Genomic DNA, 16,836 nt, shown 5'->3' with positions numbered 1-16,836 from the left:
AGACACAATCATTCCCTGTACCATGGAAACTCATAAAAAGAAAAAAGTTCCCTGTTAATCTTCTTCTGGAAACACCAGCATTTCTTTACAAAAAAGCAAACAGTAACAAGGTATTGACGATTCACATACACTTATTTTTCAGACAAACTGAATCAGATAGACTATTCAGCAATTTGGTTTCTAAAGAACAGAATCACTTACAAACCTGTAAAATTCCCTTTAACTTTTTTCATAATATTCAAGTTTCAAATCACTAAAAAATAAATCTAAGCCAAAACTGCAAGTATTTTTAAAATATCCTAAGTTCTAAATATTTCTAAAATATTAACCTATTGAGTGATATGATCAATAGTTATTCCAAAGTTCTTTACTACAAAGATTGTAACTTCTAATTGCATCTCTCCACTACACAGGCTATACATTCTATTTCTTTACTTATACATTAAAGACAGAAAATCCACAGCTTTTAAAAATAATTATCTAGGAAGAAGGAAGTACTATATAGCAAAACACAACTTAGGAGGCTCTGTGGCTGGTTCTTTTGGCACAGAGTGGACTTCCTCATTGATACCTGATCATCACTGACCCTTGATCATTCAGAGGTCCCCCATCTCAGCTTGCACAATGCTTGCCTCAGATCAGTCAACTGAAGAGCAGACCTAGGAATGTCAACTAACCCTAGAGCATGCTAAGTAACAGCCCCTCAAACCAACACTAAAGCAATGCCAAGATGAAGGATTATATGTTTTGTCGTTAAGGAAACACATATGCATTTACCCAAATATACAGATATAATAGCATTAACTCAGTAAATCTGATGAGAGTTGTTTAGGGAGTGAAATACACTTACATATGCTAAACAAATGTTAATGTGATCATACTTGTATCCTCTAGGGGTTGAGCTTGGGATAGTATACTCTACTAAATGAATACTAGATTGGAATTTAAATTCAGGAAGCCTTTTGATAGGCCTTAGTGGACTGGTTGTCATAATTCTCTTTTACAAAGTGATTTTTCATTTTTTGGAATCAATTCTGGGCCAAAGTAGTCATTTGGATCTCTTTGGTGTTATTAACTGTTCAAAGACAACAACAGCTCTCAAAACAGATATCTTGTATTAAGAAAAAATCATAAATGTTTCTTCAAACTGTCATTCTATGGCAACACTGTAATTATCTAGTAGAACTTCTATTAGTACAAGGCCTGTTTCCTCTGCTCCCAAAACTGGGAAGGTGGAAACCATGGATAATTGCATGGGCCCGAGGAAGAATGCAATCAAACACAGGAACATCAGACAAAGTTTAAATCTGCATTTATTCTACTTACCCAGTCACGGAAAGAACTTCTTGATATCCATGCCCAGAATTTTTTAATAGTATAAATTCAAATAAAATTCACAGGGTAGCAATAGCATCCAAGAAAAAGAGACAACTGTGTTGAGTGAATCACCATAGGATTTTTTATACAGCATGATGAAATTAACAACGAATACAAGTTTTTCAACCCTACAACCAGCAGTGTCTCATCATAAGTTAATGACAAAAGCCAGAGCTAGGACAGGATGAAATGAATTGCCTGAAATGAAAATGCCACAGCTCATTTTTAGTTGTAAAGCATGTTGCTTGCAAGGATCCTGAAAAAGGAGCCTGAATGCAGATGGTGAAAAGCCTGTCATTTGTAGCATAGTAACAAAGCAGGAAACATACCCTGAGAAGTTCTAACTCTGTAAAAATACCTTGTGCTCTAACACACACACACACACACACACACACACACACACACACACACACACACACATACAAAGGAGAGATTTTTTTCCCATCTAGAGGCAGCCAATACATATTAATTCTAGTGAACAGAACAAAATGAATTTTCTGTCCACGCTCCATTTATGATTGCAGGCTCAAAGCGAATAATCCCAATCTTCTGACAGATGTTTTCAGAAGCTGAAAATGATCACCTGAAATATATGACTTCCCCAGATCAATAGCAATTCTCATAAAAGCGTCATATATCAATGTATGTACAAAATAATATAAATTAAAAGCACAAACTTTGTTAGCTTTAAAATAGAATCTACACACAATACTCTGTCAGCTAGCTTCTTCACACCAACACCACATTTTCACTTTTGAACTGGTTGGCAACCAAGGGAGTTTAAAGACAGCTAACAAATCTAGTGCTGGTATCTCACACCTGTACGCCTATAATGCTAGCTACTCAGGAGGCTGAGATCAGAGGACTGCAGTTAAAAGCCAGCCCAGAAATGAAAGTCTGTGAGATTCTTATCTCCAATTAATCACTGGAAAACTGGAAGTGATGTTGTGGCTTAAGTGGTAGAGCACTAGCCTTGAGCTCTGGCTTAAGTGGTAGAGCACTAGCCTTGAGCTCAGGGACAGTGCCCCAGCCCAGACTTCAAGCCCCACAACCAAGAAAAGAAGTCATACATACATACATACATACATACATACATACATACATACATACATGTATGCAAATACACACACACCTATACATACATACATATGCAAATATACACACATCTATACATACATACATACATACATACATACATACATACATACATACATACAACTAACCCCATGTTATCCTATTTCCTATGCAGGAAAATGTGGTTAAATTCCAAGTCCCTGGCATCAAAATATTCCTGACTATCAAATATTCATATTAGATCACACTGTCATCAATCTGGGTATATAGAATTCTAAGATTTCATATAAAATAAAGCATAAACAATACAAATAACAGAACTGGAATAGGTTCATACACAAGAAAGTGTTTCCATTTAGTGGAATTTTCCACCTGGGTCTTTGATATTCCATTAGCTTTATTCAAGGATAAAGTCCCCTAAACAAGTAATGAAACTGAATAAAGCACACAGTATAATATGCACAGATTAAGACTCTTTAAGGATTATTAAAATGTAGCCAAGGCACAGGATGAAAGTAGTATTTAAAGCTGGTACATGCAGTTCTCTAGTGATCCAGTGATTTCCAATACCCCTCAGGCACAAGGGATGCCCTAATCCTTTCCTTCCAATTTACAATGATATAATTTTTTTAAAAAAATAAGTATTTTCATTGCCTACAAAATAATGAAAAAGTATAGTACCACCAGATTAGGTTTTTGCTCATGACTATAACACAAATGTACTTGATTATTTCATCATAGTATAAAATGACTTTCAAGTAGCCAATCAGTTTAATCCATTAATCCTTAAAATGTATAGCATCTACATGATGCTATTTTAGACAGACTAATTCACTCATAAGGGAGAACAAAGGATAAACTTGCACATCTCAAACATTTTAGTAGCTATACATTGCTCAAACATAATTTTTAGGTTTGACTGTGTAAATATACAAAATCCTTCACCTAAATCACCAAGAAAAAAGGAAGGAATCATTTTAATAAACTATACCTGAGTGTCTCTTAGCACAAGAAAAAAGAGAGAAATCATTTTAGTAAACTATACCTGAGCTTTTCCTCGCACAAGCGAGAGAGAAACATCCCCAAAGCAAGGCCCACGTGGATTTGCACGGCTTGAGATTCATCCGCATTCGGTTTCCCAGGTAACCTGGCAGTCAGCATGTTCAGGATCTCCTCAACCTTCTCTTTGCAAGAGATAATGAAAACTGGCACAAGGAGAGACAAAGCCGTGGCAGCAGCAGAACGGGCAATGGCACTAGCTGTGTTTTCACCAGAATACGATTTCTAGGGCATGCCAAAGGAAGAAAAGGGGGTTAGCCTTTTGTCAAAAACATAAAGGAGGCACACCTGCCACAAAAACACTACACAGCAATACAAGCTTTTTTTTTCCCTCACATTTATCTCCACTAAATGTGTTGGCTATAGTTTTATTTTTTTCTCAATGAAGCAATTTGCTAATCGTGTCACTTAAGTAATTGTGTCTCTTTAAATCTGAAAAAGAAAAATGAAAAGTCCCAATATACTGAAAGAATTCCAGTGTTTTTAAAAGCCCACATATACACAAAATGAAAAATGAAGCTATCTGAACTTGGATAAACCCCAAAGCCATGTTACAGATGCCCAGAAAAGTAAGAATGTTCCAGGAAAGACAGAAAAAAAATTGAAGGAAAAAAGAATATAAGTTTAATATAGAGAGAATCATGTGTTAAGTTTAGCTCAAAGATCTATTGGCATATCTCCCAAAAATTTTGGTGGGAATACTTCCAAGTAGATGGATTATTTCCTACAGGGGGTTAATTCCTTTTAATTAAAAAGGAAGTTGAAATCCTAAAAGCCTCTGGTTACAAAGCAATAACTAGCTATTCAAAATGAAATTGAGAGCACTATATGCTCCATCTGATATGTAATTATGGGTAAAGAAATGAGTAACAGCTCTAATAAAATGACAGGATAGCTGAATTTGAACAGCTTCTACCAGAATTCCATGTCAGCTCGACCACTCTACACAATTATCTATGTGCCTCAAGTAGAAGAGAAAACCCATCTATCATTCCTCACTATTACTCATTTCAAATTTTCAGACATGCCATAAGAGCAGTGTTGTCTGTGACAATCAAAACAACTAAAATGTGTTTTTAATTCTGTGCTGACTCTTTCTCTAAGCTCTCGTTCTTTAAGGATAAAAATCAGACATGTACTAAGTCACAACTTTAAGTTAATATAGTACTCTCAAATGGCAATTTTACTGAAAATGGCTCAGCTGCTAGAGCACAGGAAATAAGGGAAGTGACTTTTGAAGCAGAGCTTTGAAAAGTACAATAACAGAAAAATCACAAAGGTAAGAGGCAACTCTAGTAAAGAGGTTTCCTTATTGGTTCATAAGAACTAAGCCAGATTGTTAGAAATCTCACACATTGTCCCGTTCCAGTGAAAGTCTGAATCAGATCGTTACTACAAGAGTCCATAAAGTTCCAAACAAGCTAAGCAAATCAGCAGAAAGAAATTACTTCTTTGAGCAAAATCTACTTTCCAGTTCAAGTCTATATAATCTGAGAAGTCATTTTTTTATCTTGAAATATGAATAAAAATATAGTACCAGATCCAAGTTCCAGATGAATACATACCAGGTCCTCTCATGGGCAGGTCAGAGGCTCAAACAATATACAGAGAAGATCATAGGCACTGAATGTCAGTCGAAATTTTGATCTTAGCAACAGTTCAAGGATCTGGGCTATATTTTTATTCAAATCAACTATAATCCTCAGCCACTCAGCTGACTGTCTCATGACTGAGATAATTCCTTCAGCAATGGATACCAATAAGGTAGAACCAAAATAATTCTACATAGATGCAGAAAAAAAAGCACAGTCTACTTCTAATAGAGAGAAAATTAAACCAGTGAGCACGCTTTCATGTTGCTACAAGTGTCAGGATACAGCATGAGGATGGAAAATCATAAAGAGTAGCAGGTCCTCTTTTGCTATTGTTGTTTTGGTATGGCCAGTGACAACATTCCGTTGTGTTCACTGAGTATTTCACTATCTTTTTTTATTTTTAATTGTTGGGTGATTTACAGAAGGGGAGAAGTGATGTAAGGAGGGGGAGTATTTCACTATCTTAAAACACTTCTTTTTAACACAGTTTAAACAAACTAGCCCTCACAATCTTTCAGAAAGTCATTAAAGCATTATTTATCTCTTCCATTTGATCAGTACAGAAAACAAAAATTAAGGTTGTCAAGTCAATGACCATGAAACGAGGAAAGGAAATATCTGGAGCTGTGATCACTACAGAGGATATCACCGAGTTCCTTCATTATACAAATATGGACAAAAAGACCTGAAAAGAACTGGTATGCCCATTAAAAGATGGGCCAAAGACCTAAAGAGAGTCTTCTCTGATGAAGAAATAAGAATGGTCTATAGACACATGAAGAAATGCTCAACATCTCTGGCCATAAAAGAAATGCAAATCAAAATAACTCTAAGATTCCACCTCATTCCAGTTAGAATGGCCAGGATCAAGAAACCTAATAACAAATGCTGGTGGGGATGTGGCCAGGAGGGATCACTACTACACTGTTGGTGGGAGTGTAAACTCATTCAACCACTATGGAAAGCAGTATGGCAGTTCCTCAAAAGACTAAGCATAGACCTCCCCTATGACCCAGCAATTCCACTACTTGGCATTTACCCAACTGACCAGAAACAAGGACATACTAAATCCACTAGCAAAACGATATTCATTGCAGCACTATTTACCATAGCAAAGATATGGAACAACCCAGATGCCCCTCAGTTGATGAGTGGATCAACAAGATGTGATATCTATACACAATGGAATTCTATGCTGCTGTCAAAAGGAACATGCCCCATTTATAAGGAAAAGGAAAGACTTAGAAAAAAATCATATTCAGTGAAGTAAGCCAGACTCAAAGGAACATAGGCTCAATGGTTTCCCTCCTCTGTCATAACCAGAAGAAACCTTGGGCTCTCCTAGCAGAGATTTACAATAGAGCAAAACCTAGATTCATAAGACCATATAGGATGAGGCTAAATGAAAGCACCTCCAGGATATAGAAACAAAAGCCATATGATGAGTGATTGTTGTCCTTAATGTACTATGTTATCTCTCATCTCTTTTGCTGTCCCTTGGTTATCTCATATTGTTACAGTATTTTTCCTTGTTATCTGATATATTGTATATATGCTTATTTGGTTATTTGAGATCAGACAGGGAAGGGGGAAAACAAGATGAGGGGTGGGGGAGGGGAAAGGGAAATGGGGACCAAGACATGAGAAAGGGTATCAATGTTTATGAAGTAATACACCTTCTATCTGGTGAATATAATGTAACCTTTCTATTAATTACAATAAAAATATATGAAAATAAAGAATTGGTTATGATCATACCATAAAACATCCAAACTAAAGACTCTTGATACCTCACAATTCAGGCAATATCTGTCCTACTGTAACAGTAGTTCTTGAATCTGAAAAGTCTAGAGAGCTTTCAAAATGCTGGAGAGGGGACAGCTCAGAGCAGTCAAATCAGAGATGGGACCTACGAGTCACTTTTTCTTTACACCTACATTGTCTAGTCACCATTCACACACATGTACACATTCACTCAAGGTTCCCAGAAACAAGCAGACAACCAAAGTGGTTTTACATTATAGATGATGCATGAGAGTAGGTGATGTCAGAAGAATCAGCTTTTGGTTTTTCTGATCTTTCCTTTTATTATTTTTATTTTGCACACTTACATGATAAAAGCAGGAGAAAAGTTGTCCTTTGGGTTGGTAATGGCCATCCACGATAACCAGGAGAGTATCCAGGACCATGGAAACCCATTCCCTCATTGGAAGAAAATTAGGTTGAACCTACAGATGAAAAACAATGGGAAATGATAATGGAGGGGGGAGAAAAGCATCTAAACATTTTGACATCCAGGGCATAATCCCTCTCTGTATAAAATAATGCACTGTTATTATTCAAACGTAAACTTCACCTGCTTAGGCTACATGAGGTGAATAGATGTTTGACAAATAGGCATCTTCACTTATGTCCCAATAAGATTTACCTTTTATACAAGATACAGCACAAGTGGGAAAAAAGAATCTATAAAACAACACACCCCAAACCCTTCAGAACTCCATTATGTACAATGAATCATGGTAAAAATAATGGTGATAAAGAGGTAGGGAAAAAAAAACTGATACAAACTTCTCAGTTTGATTTAGGTATCGTTTTAGAGAACACAATCAACCTCCTATAACAGTTCTACAACACTTCTAGCATTTTTGCTTAATAATACCAAATAGGTGTCTTACAAAGCTCATAATGACTTTCGCTTGAGAAATTGTAAGAAAACTCCATTCACTAAAAAGAAATGTTGGTTATGAAAAATCATTCACGACCACTGATGTCAGCACTTGTTAATTCACATGGCAACATCAGTGATACCAACTATGACCATCAATCCAGTGCTGAGTATCTCCTTGGGGAAAAATGTCTTAAATCAAATAAGACCTTCATCTTATTATTTAATTGTTAGTCATGTACAGACTTGAGTAAAGTTTGAAAACTTCAACTTTAGTCAAATACTGACATCTTAAGTAAAGATGCCATCAAGTAAAGCCATCAAAAATAAGAGCAAAGTTCCATCTCTGTGCTGCATAGCTTTATGAAAGTGGGGATGGGCAAAGAGCAAGAGAGCCTAGACTTCAAACTCTGAGCTAGACCCTCTCCCTCTACCCCCACACTGTTATTCCAGGACAAGTTAACTATATAACTTCTAGCTCTGCATAATTCACACCAAAATAATAGGAGCATTGAAAAGAAAAGGGATCTCAACTTTTTAGGTTGTATCTATTTAATATGTGGTCTTTACTAAAGTATTGCATAGCTCTTTAAAGGAAATAGTTCCTCTGTAAATTGCTTTCATCATTCTCATTATTAAAATAATATTCTGGGCCCTGAAATCAGCCTTCACACGTGAAGTAATTATACTTTTGCCATTCTTACAATAATCCCTAGGCCTCTTCCCCTTCTCTAATTTATAGATCTTGCCACACATTTTCCTATTCTCTTATTTTCTAGTAATATGCTCCTCTTTTATTTTTCTTTTTGGCCAGTCCTGGGACTTGAACTCAGCACCTAGGCACTGTCTTGGGCTTTCTCAAGGCTAGCACTGTACCACTTGAGTCACAGTACCACTTCCGGCTCACACCTGTAACCTTAGCTACTCAGGAGGCTGAGATCTGAAGATCCAGTTTCAAAACCAGCCCATGCACAAAAGGACCTGAGACTCTTATCTCCAATTAACCCCTAGAAAATGGAAGTGGGGCTTGGCTCAAGGGCAGGGCAGTAGCCTTGAACTGAAGAGTTCAGGGACAACACCCCGGCCTAGGGATAGGGCAGTAGTCTTGAGCTGAAGAGCTCAGGGACAGTGCCCAGGCCAATTTCAAGCCCCATGACCCACCCCACCACCCAAAAGAGAAATCAAAGCAAGGGCAAGCACTGTATTACTAGGTCATACTCCCAGCCCATTGACAACTTCTTAAATGTACAATGAAGCAGTCTATCCTGTTTTACAAGACACTAGGTATCTAAATTGTAAGAAACTGATGCTAGGATAAAAAGTGATAAGAGTTAATCTACCCCAGTGAGGGTGATCTGCTAAGACACTTTAATACTTTTAGTCTGGACTTCTCAAGATTGAGTTCATGTTATCCCCAAACCCAGCTTTGTCATCAACTCCATAGGCTTCCAAATCCTTCTTTTTTATTAAAAAAAATGAGTCAGCCTTGATTTCTTTGCAAACAGAAGATACAAAAAATGGCCTATTTGTACAGACAGGCTGAGTAACACTGAATAAACTCTCACTTCCACAGCAAAAAAGCAATGAGGTGACTCAGATGGTAACAATGGTTACTATTATTAAGACTTTCGTATTTACCAGCTGTTGTGCCTTACATGTTGTAATTCATTTAATCTTTACAATGAATTACTACATGTAAGGCACAGCAACTAGTTAGGATTTTACAGATGGGAAAGCAGGCTCTGAAAGAGATTACTAGAAATAGACCACAAAGCTAATAAGGTGAAGTAATAAGAACTAAATGAAGGACTCTCCTATTGCAAAGCCTATGGTTTTAACCACTTGGCTACATTTTCTCCAGCGAATGATAGCTGCCACATAATGGAGATTAAAACAAGAACAAACTCATGCCTTTTTATTTTGACAGATATGAATTATCTGAGAAAGTACATTGGAAATGAACATTGGCCTGCTCTCCACATGTTTAATTAAGAAATAAATGCCTTGCAAAAATGAATAGGCACTTTATCATTGACATCTACAATTAAAATGCAAAGTACATTTTTTTCAATTTGTAAACCCTGCTTATTTATCATTTTTTTGACAGCATTGTTCACTTTCAGTAAGCCTTGTTAACCTAAGATTAGTTACCACTGATGTAATCACAAAAAGACAACCCCTGTTGCATAAAATTGGCACCTTCAAATGGAAATGACCACTTAACTGTGATAGAAAAAGCAAAACAGAAAAGCAGCAAACAAAAGTCAGGGAGACAGTGGGGTTCACAGTGTAGAGGCTCATCAAGTAGCATAACTTAGTGCTGCAATCACTGCATTGAATCTTATATGCAAATCTACAGCCAGGCCCCCTAAAGCAAGACTTACCCAGACATAATCAAAGCCCACCTGCCTTAAAACACCATCACTTACCTCCAGGAATCCATCGGAATCTGAGGAGAGGCTGGTTTCTTGTTTGGATGCAACAACGGCAAGGCTGCTTAAGGCTAACAGCGCATTGCCTTTCACCACAGGACTCTCTCTGTTTTAAAAGATTCCACGAGAGGAGTTAGGAACATTAGCCAAGAGAGGAAAAGGTGCTGTCATGGGAGGGCAAATGAGAACAAACAAACAAACAAAAACCACTTATATTCTTGCACAGACCCTCATAAACACAGACCTGCTTGCTTTTTCATGCCAATTTCTCTCCTGACACTAGTGCTAGTTTTTCTTCCCATGTGCGTGCTGGTACAAGATTTGAAAGCAGGGCCTTAGTACTGTCCCTTCAATTTTCCACTTGATGCTGGAACTCTACAAGTTGAGTCACATTTCCACTTACAGCTTAAGTTTATAGCCGTTTTTTTGTTTTGTTTTTTTTTTTGTGGGTCTGGAACTCTGGGCCTGGGCGCTGTCCCTGAGCTCTTCAGCTGAAGGCTACTGCCCTACCCCTGGAGCCACAGTACCATTTCCAGTTTTTTAATGGTTAATTGGAGATAAGAGTCTCAAGGAATTTAGTGCCCAGGCTGGCTTTCAACCACGATCCTCAGATCTCAATTTCCTGAGTAGCTTGGATTACAAGCATGAGCCACTGTGCCCAGCTAGTTTATATCTTAAGAGTTTCATAGACTTGCCTGTCCAGGCTAGCTTCACACCAGGATTCTCAGATCTCAACTTCTTAAGTAGCTAGGGTTACAGTTGTGAGTCCTAAAGCTAAATATTTAACACAGGTTGAACAACAATGCTCAAAAAGTTTCCAATTTTGAAGCATCTTGGATTTCAGATATGTAGATGCTCAATGGTTAAAGTCTATGCAAATATTCTAAACATTGAAAGGCATCAAAATTTCAAGTATTTCTAGTTGAAAGCATTTTAGATAAGGAATATTCAACCTGTATTTCCCCCCATTTTTTTCTTTCTTCAGCAGTACTTGGTTTGAATTCAGGGTCTTATGATTGCTAAACAGGTACTCTATCACTATAGGTATACACTCAGACATTCTTTGCATTAGTGATCTTTGCAGATAGGTGTAATTGGTGTTGCACCATAATGTGTCTATCTATGCCTCCTCTGTAGCTAAGGTGGCATTCATTCACACCATCCTGTTTGTTTTTTGAGATAGTGTCTCCCTATCTTTTTGACTGCACAGGCCTCAAAAACCTTTATATTCCCAGTCTTCTTCCTTAAAACTGAAATATCATGATGCCTTTCCTGAAACTAAATGGCCATGAATTATTTAGGACATTTAGAGATTTAAAAATTAGTTATTTATGAATTTGATCCTCATTTTTGATACATTTATATGATCATGTGAAACTGTATGTCAAATATAATTAAACAAGATTACTGCATAAGATGATGAAAAAACTATCTTTTAAAACCTGAAATTCTGAAAGACTATTTAGCTTGTTTTTCCACTCACTCACTCACTCACTCACTCATTCATTCATTCTACTACTGGAGCTTCAACTTGGCTTCCTATTCTTGCTCAGGCTTTTTGTTCCAGTCTGGGGCTCTACCACATGAGCCATAACTCCAGTTCCAGCTTTTGCTGGTTATTTGGAGATATGTCTCAGATTTTTCTGCTTATGGTTGCTCTAAACCTTGATCCTCATATCTCAGCCTCTTGAGTAGCTAAGAGTATATGCATAAGCCCAGGCCAGCTTTAGTTTTAAAACAGTATGCTTCAAGTTATTTTGTTTCAAAAGTTCCACTGATCTTGATACAGCTGAGCATGAATTACTGAAAAATGGACAAATGTGTACTTAAAGCCACAGGTAATTAGATCTTTGGCTGCAGGTTCAACATTTGGACATTAATCTTTAAATAGGTTAAAAAATTCACAAAGGTAGCTTGGTAGTTCTTGATTACATTTCATTCTCTACATGCCCCAAATTGTAGCTTATGAAAGAAAGCACTCAGTACACTCAACAAAACAAACTTGCAGAGAAGTTGGCCAGTGAAATTTATAACTGTTTCAATCAAACTTATTCCCTTTACTCAAATAACTATCCCCTGCCAGTCAAATAGCAGTGACTAATTTGCATAATAACATGTCAGCATTGCTACAGTATTTATCTAGGCAACACCACTGACATTTTAATTAAATTGTCCTTTGAAACAACCCAGTGTCATTAACCTAATTAGAAAGCACAAGGAAGGATGAGTTTCAATGATACTTTTCTTAGGGACAAAGTATTATATTACATATTAACAAAATGACCCAATCATTTGGAGATTTTTGTCCTTAGGTTCATATCTATTTAATGAATAACAATGAAAACAAACTTCCATCAATCATCAGGTCTATCAGTGTTCTAATTCTTCTTTAGCTCTAACCCAAATGCTTGAAAAGCACTCTCAAATGAACAAATCATTTGAAGTCATGACTGGTGCTTTGCCCTATGCATTTAACTTAAGATAATAAACAAAACAAACTCTTTCCTGACCCAGCCAGTGACAGTCAAAGACCAAAGAAGAAAGCTAAAATGTCAGATGACAATGTTTGAGAGCTTCACCTGATTGGAAGAAGATGATGGAAAGAAGCAAAAAGAAACAACAGTGAATTTTTTCCTGTGCTCTACCATATACCTCAGCCTCTGGACCTTATTATTTCCCATTCACTTTCTGTCATGTCTAGTACAATTTTGCCCTAATAAGATAAAGTCTGAAAAAATGACTGAAATTCTTGTTAAAAAGAGAGCAAACAGTGTAAAAACATGAATTAGTTACATTCTATACTACTCCGAATTTGAACCTATTCTGCTTAGATGACTAATTATAAAGTGATGCTTTTCAAATCTGAAGATGAAAGTCTTGTTGAAATAAAATTTTCAAATGGGATGTGCAAAGATTATTCCAAAGGAAAGATGGTAGTTTGTCTTAATCTATACTGGATACAAATGTTACAGCATTGTTTTTTGGTTTTGGTTTTTCTAACCAAGATGTAAGAAGATTGTACCAGCAGCATGTCTCTGAGTGTCTCCATCAGTCTATCATGCACCAGAATGGAAAAGCAGGTTATGAACATGTTTTCTTTCCATTTTGTCAACAGATACAGCCTAAAGACACTATCCAGTGCTCCACAGAACTAAGAACATTCTCATTTTCTTTATTCAGAAGACCTAAGGATGAGGAGCTACTTTGTGTGAGAGCAGTACTCGCAATGAAGTCCCTGCTTAAAATACAGTACTGGTAGAAATCTACCTCAAAGGCAGATGAGGATTTTCTATTTTCATTTGATTTCATATTAATTTATTTGTTTTGCTTTGCTTTTCCTAAGCAAAAGTTAACTCCCTGGGATACAATGAAGACAAGTTAGATTGCAGGTAAGTGTTTCTATATGAAACAGACTTTCAGCACACAAGAGGCCCACTAAGTCCAGGTGTGCCACTGTTACTTGGAAAATGAGAAGGAACAAGGTCAAAGAAAAGGCAGCAGGTCAAGGTAATGGTGGAAGAAAAATGCTCATGGAGAGTGCCCAGGTCCTGAGTTCAAGTACCACAAATGACATACTTAATGTCAAACAAAACAAAATAAGAAAGAAAACAGCTGGTCATCAGTGGCTCAGGTCTGTAATCCTAGCTATTCATGTGGCTGAGATCTGAGGATTGAGGTTCTCATTATACATGGGCAGTAAAGTTATCTCCACCAAAAACCTAGAAGTAGGGAGGTAGCTCAAGTTCTAGAGCACTAAGCTAGAGCACAAAAGCACCCAGGCCCTGACTTCACAAGCCATAAAATGCACAAAAAATCAATTAAGAATGTAAAGGACCTTCATGATGAAAACTTTAAAATCCTGAAAAAAGAAATTAAAGTAGAACTGAGGAAATGGAAAAACCTCCCATGCTCCTGGATTGGAAGAATTAAAATCGTGAAAATGGCAATCTTGCCAAGGGCCATCTACAAATTCAATGCAATAACCATCAATATCCCAAAGTCATTTTTTTTTAAAGAAATAGAAGAGACAATCCTAAATTTCACATGGAATAATAAAAGACCCACATAGCAAAAACAATTCTTAGCAGAAAGAACAGCACAGGAGGAATTTCAATACCAAACTTTAGACTCTATTACAGAGCTGTAGTAACCAAAACAGTTCCGTATTGGCACAAGAACAGGCCTAAGAATCAATGTAATACAACTGAAGACCCAGATATCAACCCACAGACTTATGGCCCCCTAATCTTTGATAAGGGAGACAAAACAATAGAATGGAAGAAAGACAACCTCTTCAACAAGTGGTGCTGGAAGAACTGGTTAAGCACCTGCAGACAACTAAAGTTGGATCCTTCTATGTCACCCTGCACCAGGGTTAACTCCAAATGAATCAAACACCTCGAGGTAAAAGCAGATACACTGAAAACTTTATAAGAAGGAATAGGAGATACACTAGGTCTTCTTGGCACAGGTCAAAAGTTTTTAATAAAGACCCAGAGACACAACAAATCAAAGAAAGTCTGGACAAGTGGGACTGCATTAAACTGCAGAACTTCTGTATGGCAAAGGACATAGCTAGCAAGCCAAATAGATTGGGAAAAGATCTTTACTAACCATACAACAGACAAAGGACCTCAGATCTAAAATATATCAACAGCTCAAAAAACTGAATCATGGGGCTGGGAGTTTGGCCTAGTGATAGAATGCTTGCCTAGCAGGCATGAAGACCTGGGTTCGATTCCTCTGTACCATATACATAGAAAAAAAAAAAAGCTAGAAGTGGTGCTGAGGCTCAAGTGGTAGCACTCTAGCCTTGAGAAAGTCCAAAGACAATGCTCAGGCCCTGAGCTCAAGTCCAGGACTGGCCAAAAAAAAAAAAAAATGAGTCTCCAAAGTTAATCTCCAAAGAAACAACCATCCCATTAAAAGATGGGCCAAATACATAAAGAGAGTCTTCTCTGAAGAAGAAATAAGAATGATCTATACAAACATGAAGAAATGCTCCACATCTCTTGCCATAAAAGAAACGCAAATCAAAACAACTCTGAGATTCCACCTCAATCCAGTTAGAATGGCCGTGATCAAGAAATCTAATAACAACAGATGCTGGCAGGGATATAGCCAGGAGGGATCACTACTACACTGTTGGTGGGAGTGCAGTTCCTCAAAAAGACTAAACATAGAACTCTCCTGTGACCCAGCAATTCCACTCCTTGCATTTACCCAATTGTCCAGTAACAAGGACATACTAAATCCACTAGCACAACAATGTTCATTGCAGCACTATTTACCATAATGTAGATATGGAACCAACGTAAATGCCCCTCAGTTGATGATTGGATCAACAAGACTATATACAATGGAATTCTATGCTGCCATCAGAAGGAATGGCATCACTCCATTTGTAAGGAAATGGAAAGTCTTAGGAAAAAAATCATACTAAGTGAAGTAAGCCAGACTCAAAGGAACATAGGCTCAATGGTTTCCCCCATTTGTCATAATTAGTATAAACCCTAGACTCTCCTAGCAGAGGTTTACAATAGGAAAAAAACCTAGATACATAAGGCCAGATAGGATGAGGCTAAATGAAAGCACCTCTAGGATATAGAAAAAAGAGCCATATAATGTGTGATTGTTATTCTTGATGTACAATGTTATCTCTTATCTCTTTTGCTGTCCCTTGGTTATCTCATATTGTTACGATATCTTACCTTGCTATCTGATATATTATACATATTTTTATTTGGTTATTTGAAATAGGATAGGGAAGGCGGAAAAACAAGATGAGGGGCGGGAGTGGAGGGAGGGAAATGGGGACCAAGACATGAGAAAGGGTAGCAATGTTTGTGAAGTAATGCACCTTCTCTCTGGTGAATATAATGTAACCATTCTATTAATTTCAATAAAAACACATTTTAAAAAAAGAGTAAAAATACATAAAAAAGGGAGGAAAACAAGATGAGGGGTGGAGATGGGGGCAGGGAAATGGGGACCAAGACATGTGAAAGGGTATCAATGTACAGGAATTAATGCACCATCTATCTGGCAAATATCATGTAACCCTTCTATTAATTACAATAAAAAATATGTAAAAAAAGAATGTCCATTCTCACTAATGATTTGTGAAAAGAAAGTGTAAGCTAGACTGCAAATACAATTGAATGGAAGGCAAAAGATTTTGATTTGAGTGTTAAGTGTCTTCTGGGTGGTCTCTTCACCCTTTGACATGGAGATAATCATATCAGACTCGCCAAGTACCTCACACAGCCATGTGAAGAGCAGATAAAAGTATATAATCAGGCGCAGAAATGAAAGAACGGGAAACAAATGCAGCAGTGGCACTCACTAGACATCATGTTGAAGGCGAACTGTACAACTTGTGGATGGGGATGGGAAGAAAAAACTGGGAGAGAGTGAAGGAAGGAGTGACCTTGTCCAGAAATAAGTGTATTCATTACCTGACGTATGTAACTGTAACCCCTCTGTATAATATCAAAATTTATAATAAAAAGTTTAAAAAATAAATAAATAAGAAAATGTAATAAGAAAACACTTCCTAGTCCTTAAACTTATCAAATGCCCTAAAACAAATATATATATATATATTGTATATTATGTTATACCAAACATA

At 37.0% G+C, this 16,836-nt stretch overlaps 1 protein-coding gene across 1 annotated transcript in view; it reads right to left on the bottom strand.

Moving 5' to 3' along the window:
* The window catches only part of Focad (focadhesin), a 250,753-nt gene that overhangs the window by 46,371 nt on the left and 187,546 nt on the right, over positions 1 to 16,836 (bottom strand). Inside the window, exons 25-27 of the mRNA XM_090330054.1 lie at positions 10,203 to 10,311; positions 7,217 to 7,333; positions 3,497 to 3,735 (exon numbers count right to left, since the gene is read on the bottom strand). Coding sequence (XP_090186180.1) covers positions 3,497 to 3,735; positions 7,217 to 7,333; positions 10,203 to 10,311 — 465 coding nt within the window. The remainder of the gene's footprint in view (positions 1 to 3,496; positions 3,736 to 7,216; positions 7,334 to 10,202; positions 10,312 to 16,836) is intronic.

This window comes from Megascapheus bottae, chromosome 3, assembly GCF_031878675.1.
Source record: "Megascapheus bottae isolate mThoBot1 chromosome 3, mThoBot2.hap1, whole genome shotgun sequence".
NCBI lineage: Eukaryota > Metazoa > Chordata > Mammalia > Rodentia > Geomyidae > Megascapheus > Megascapheus bottae.
Note: the sequence above shows the minus strand (reverse complement) of the source record. Positions and strands in the feature narration are given on the sequence as shown.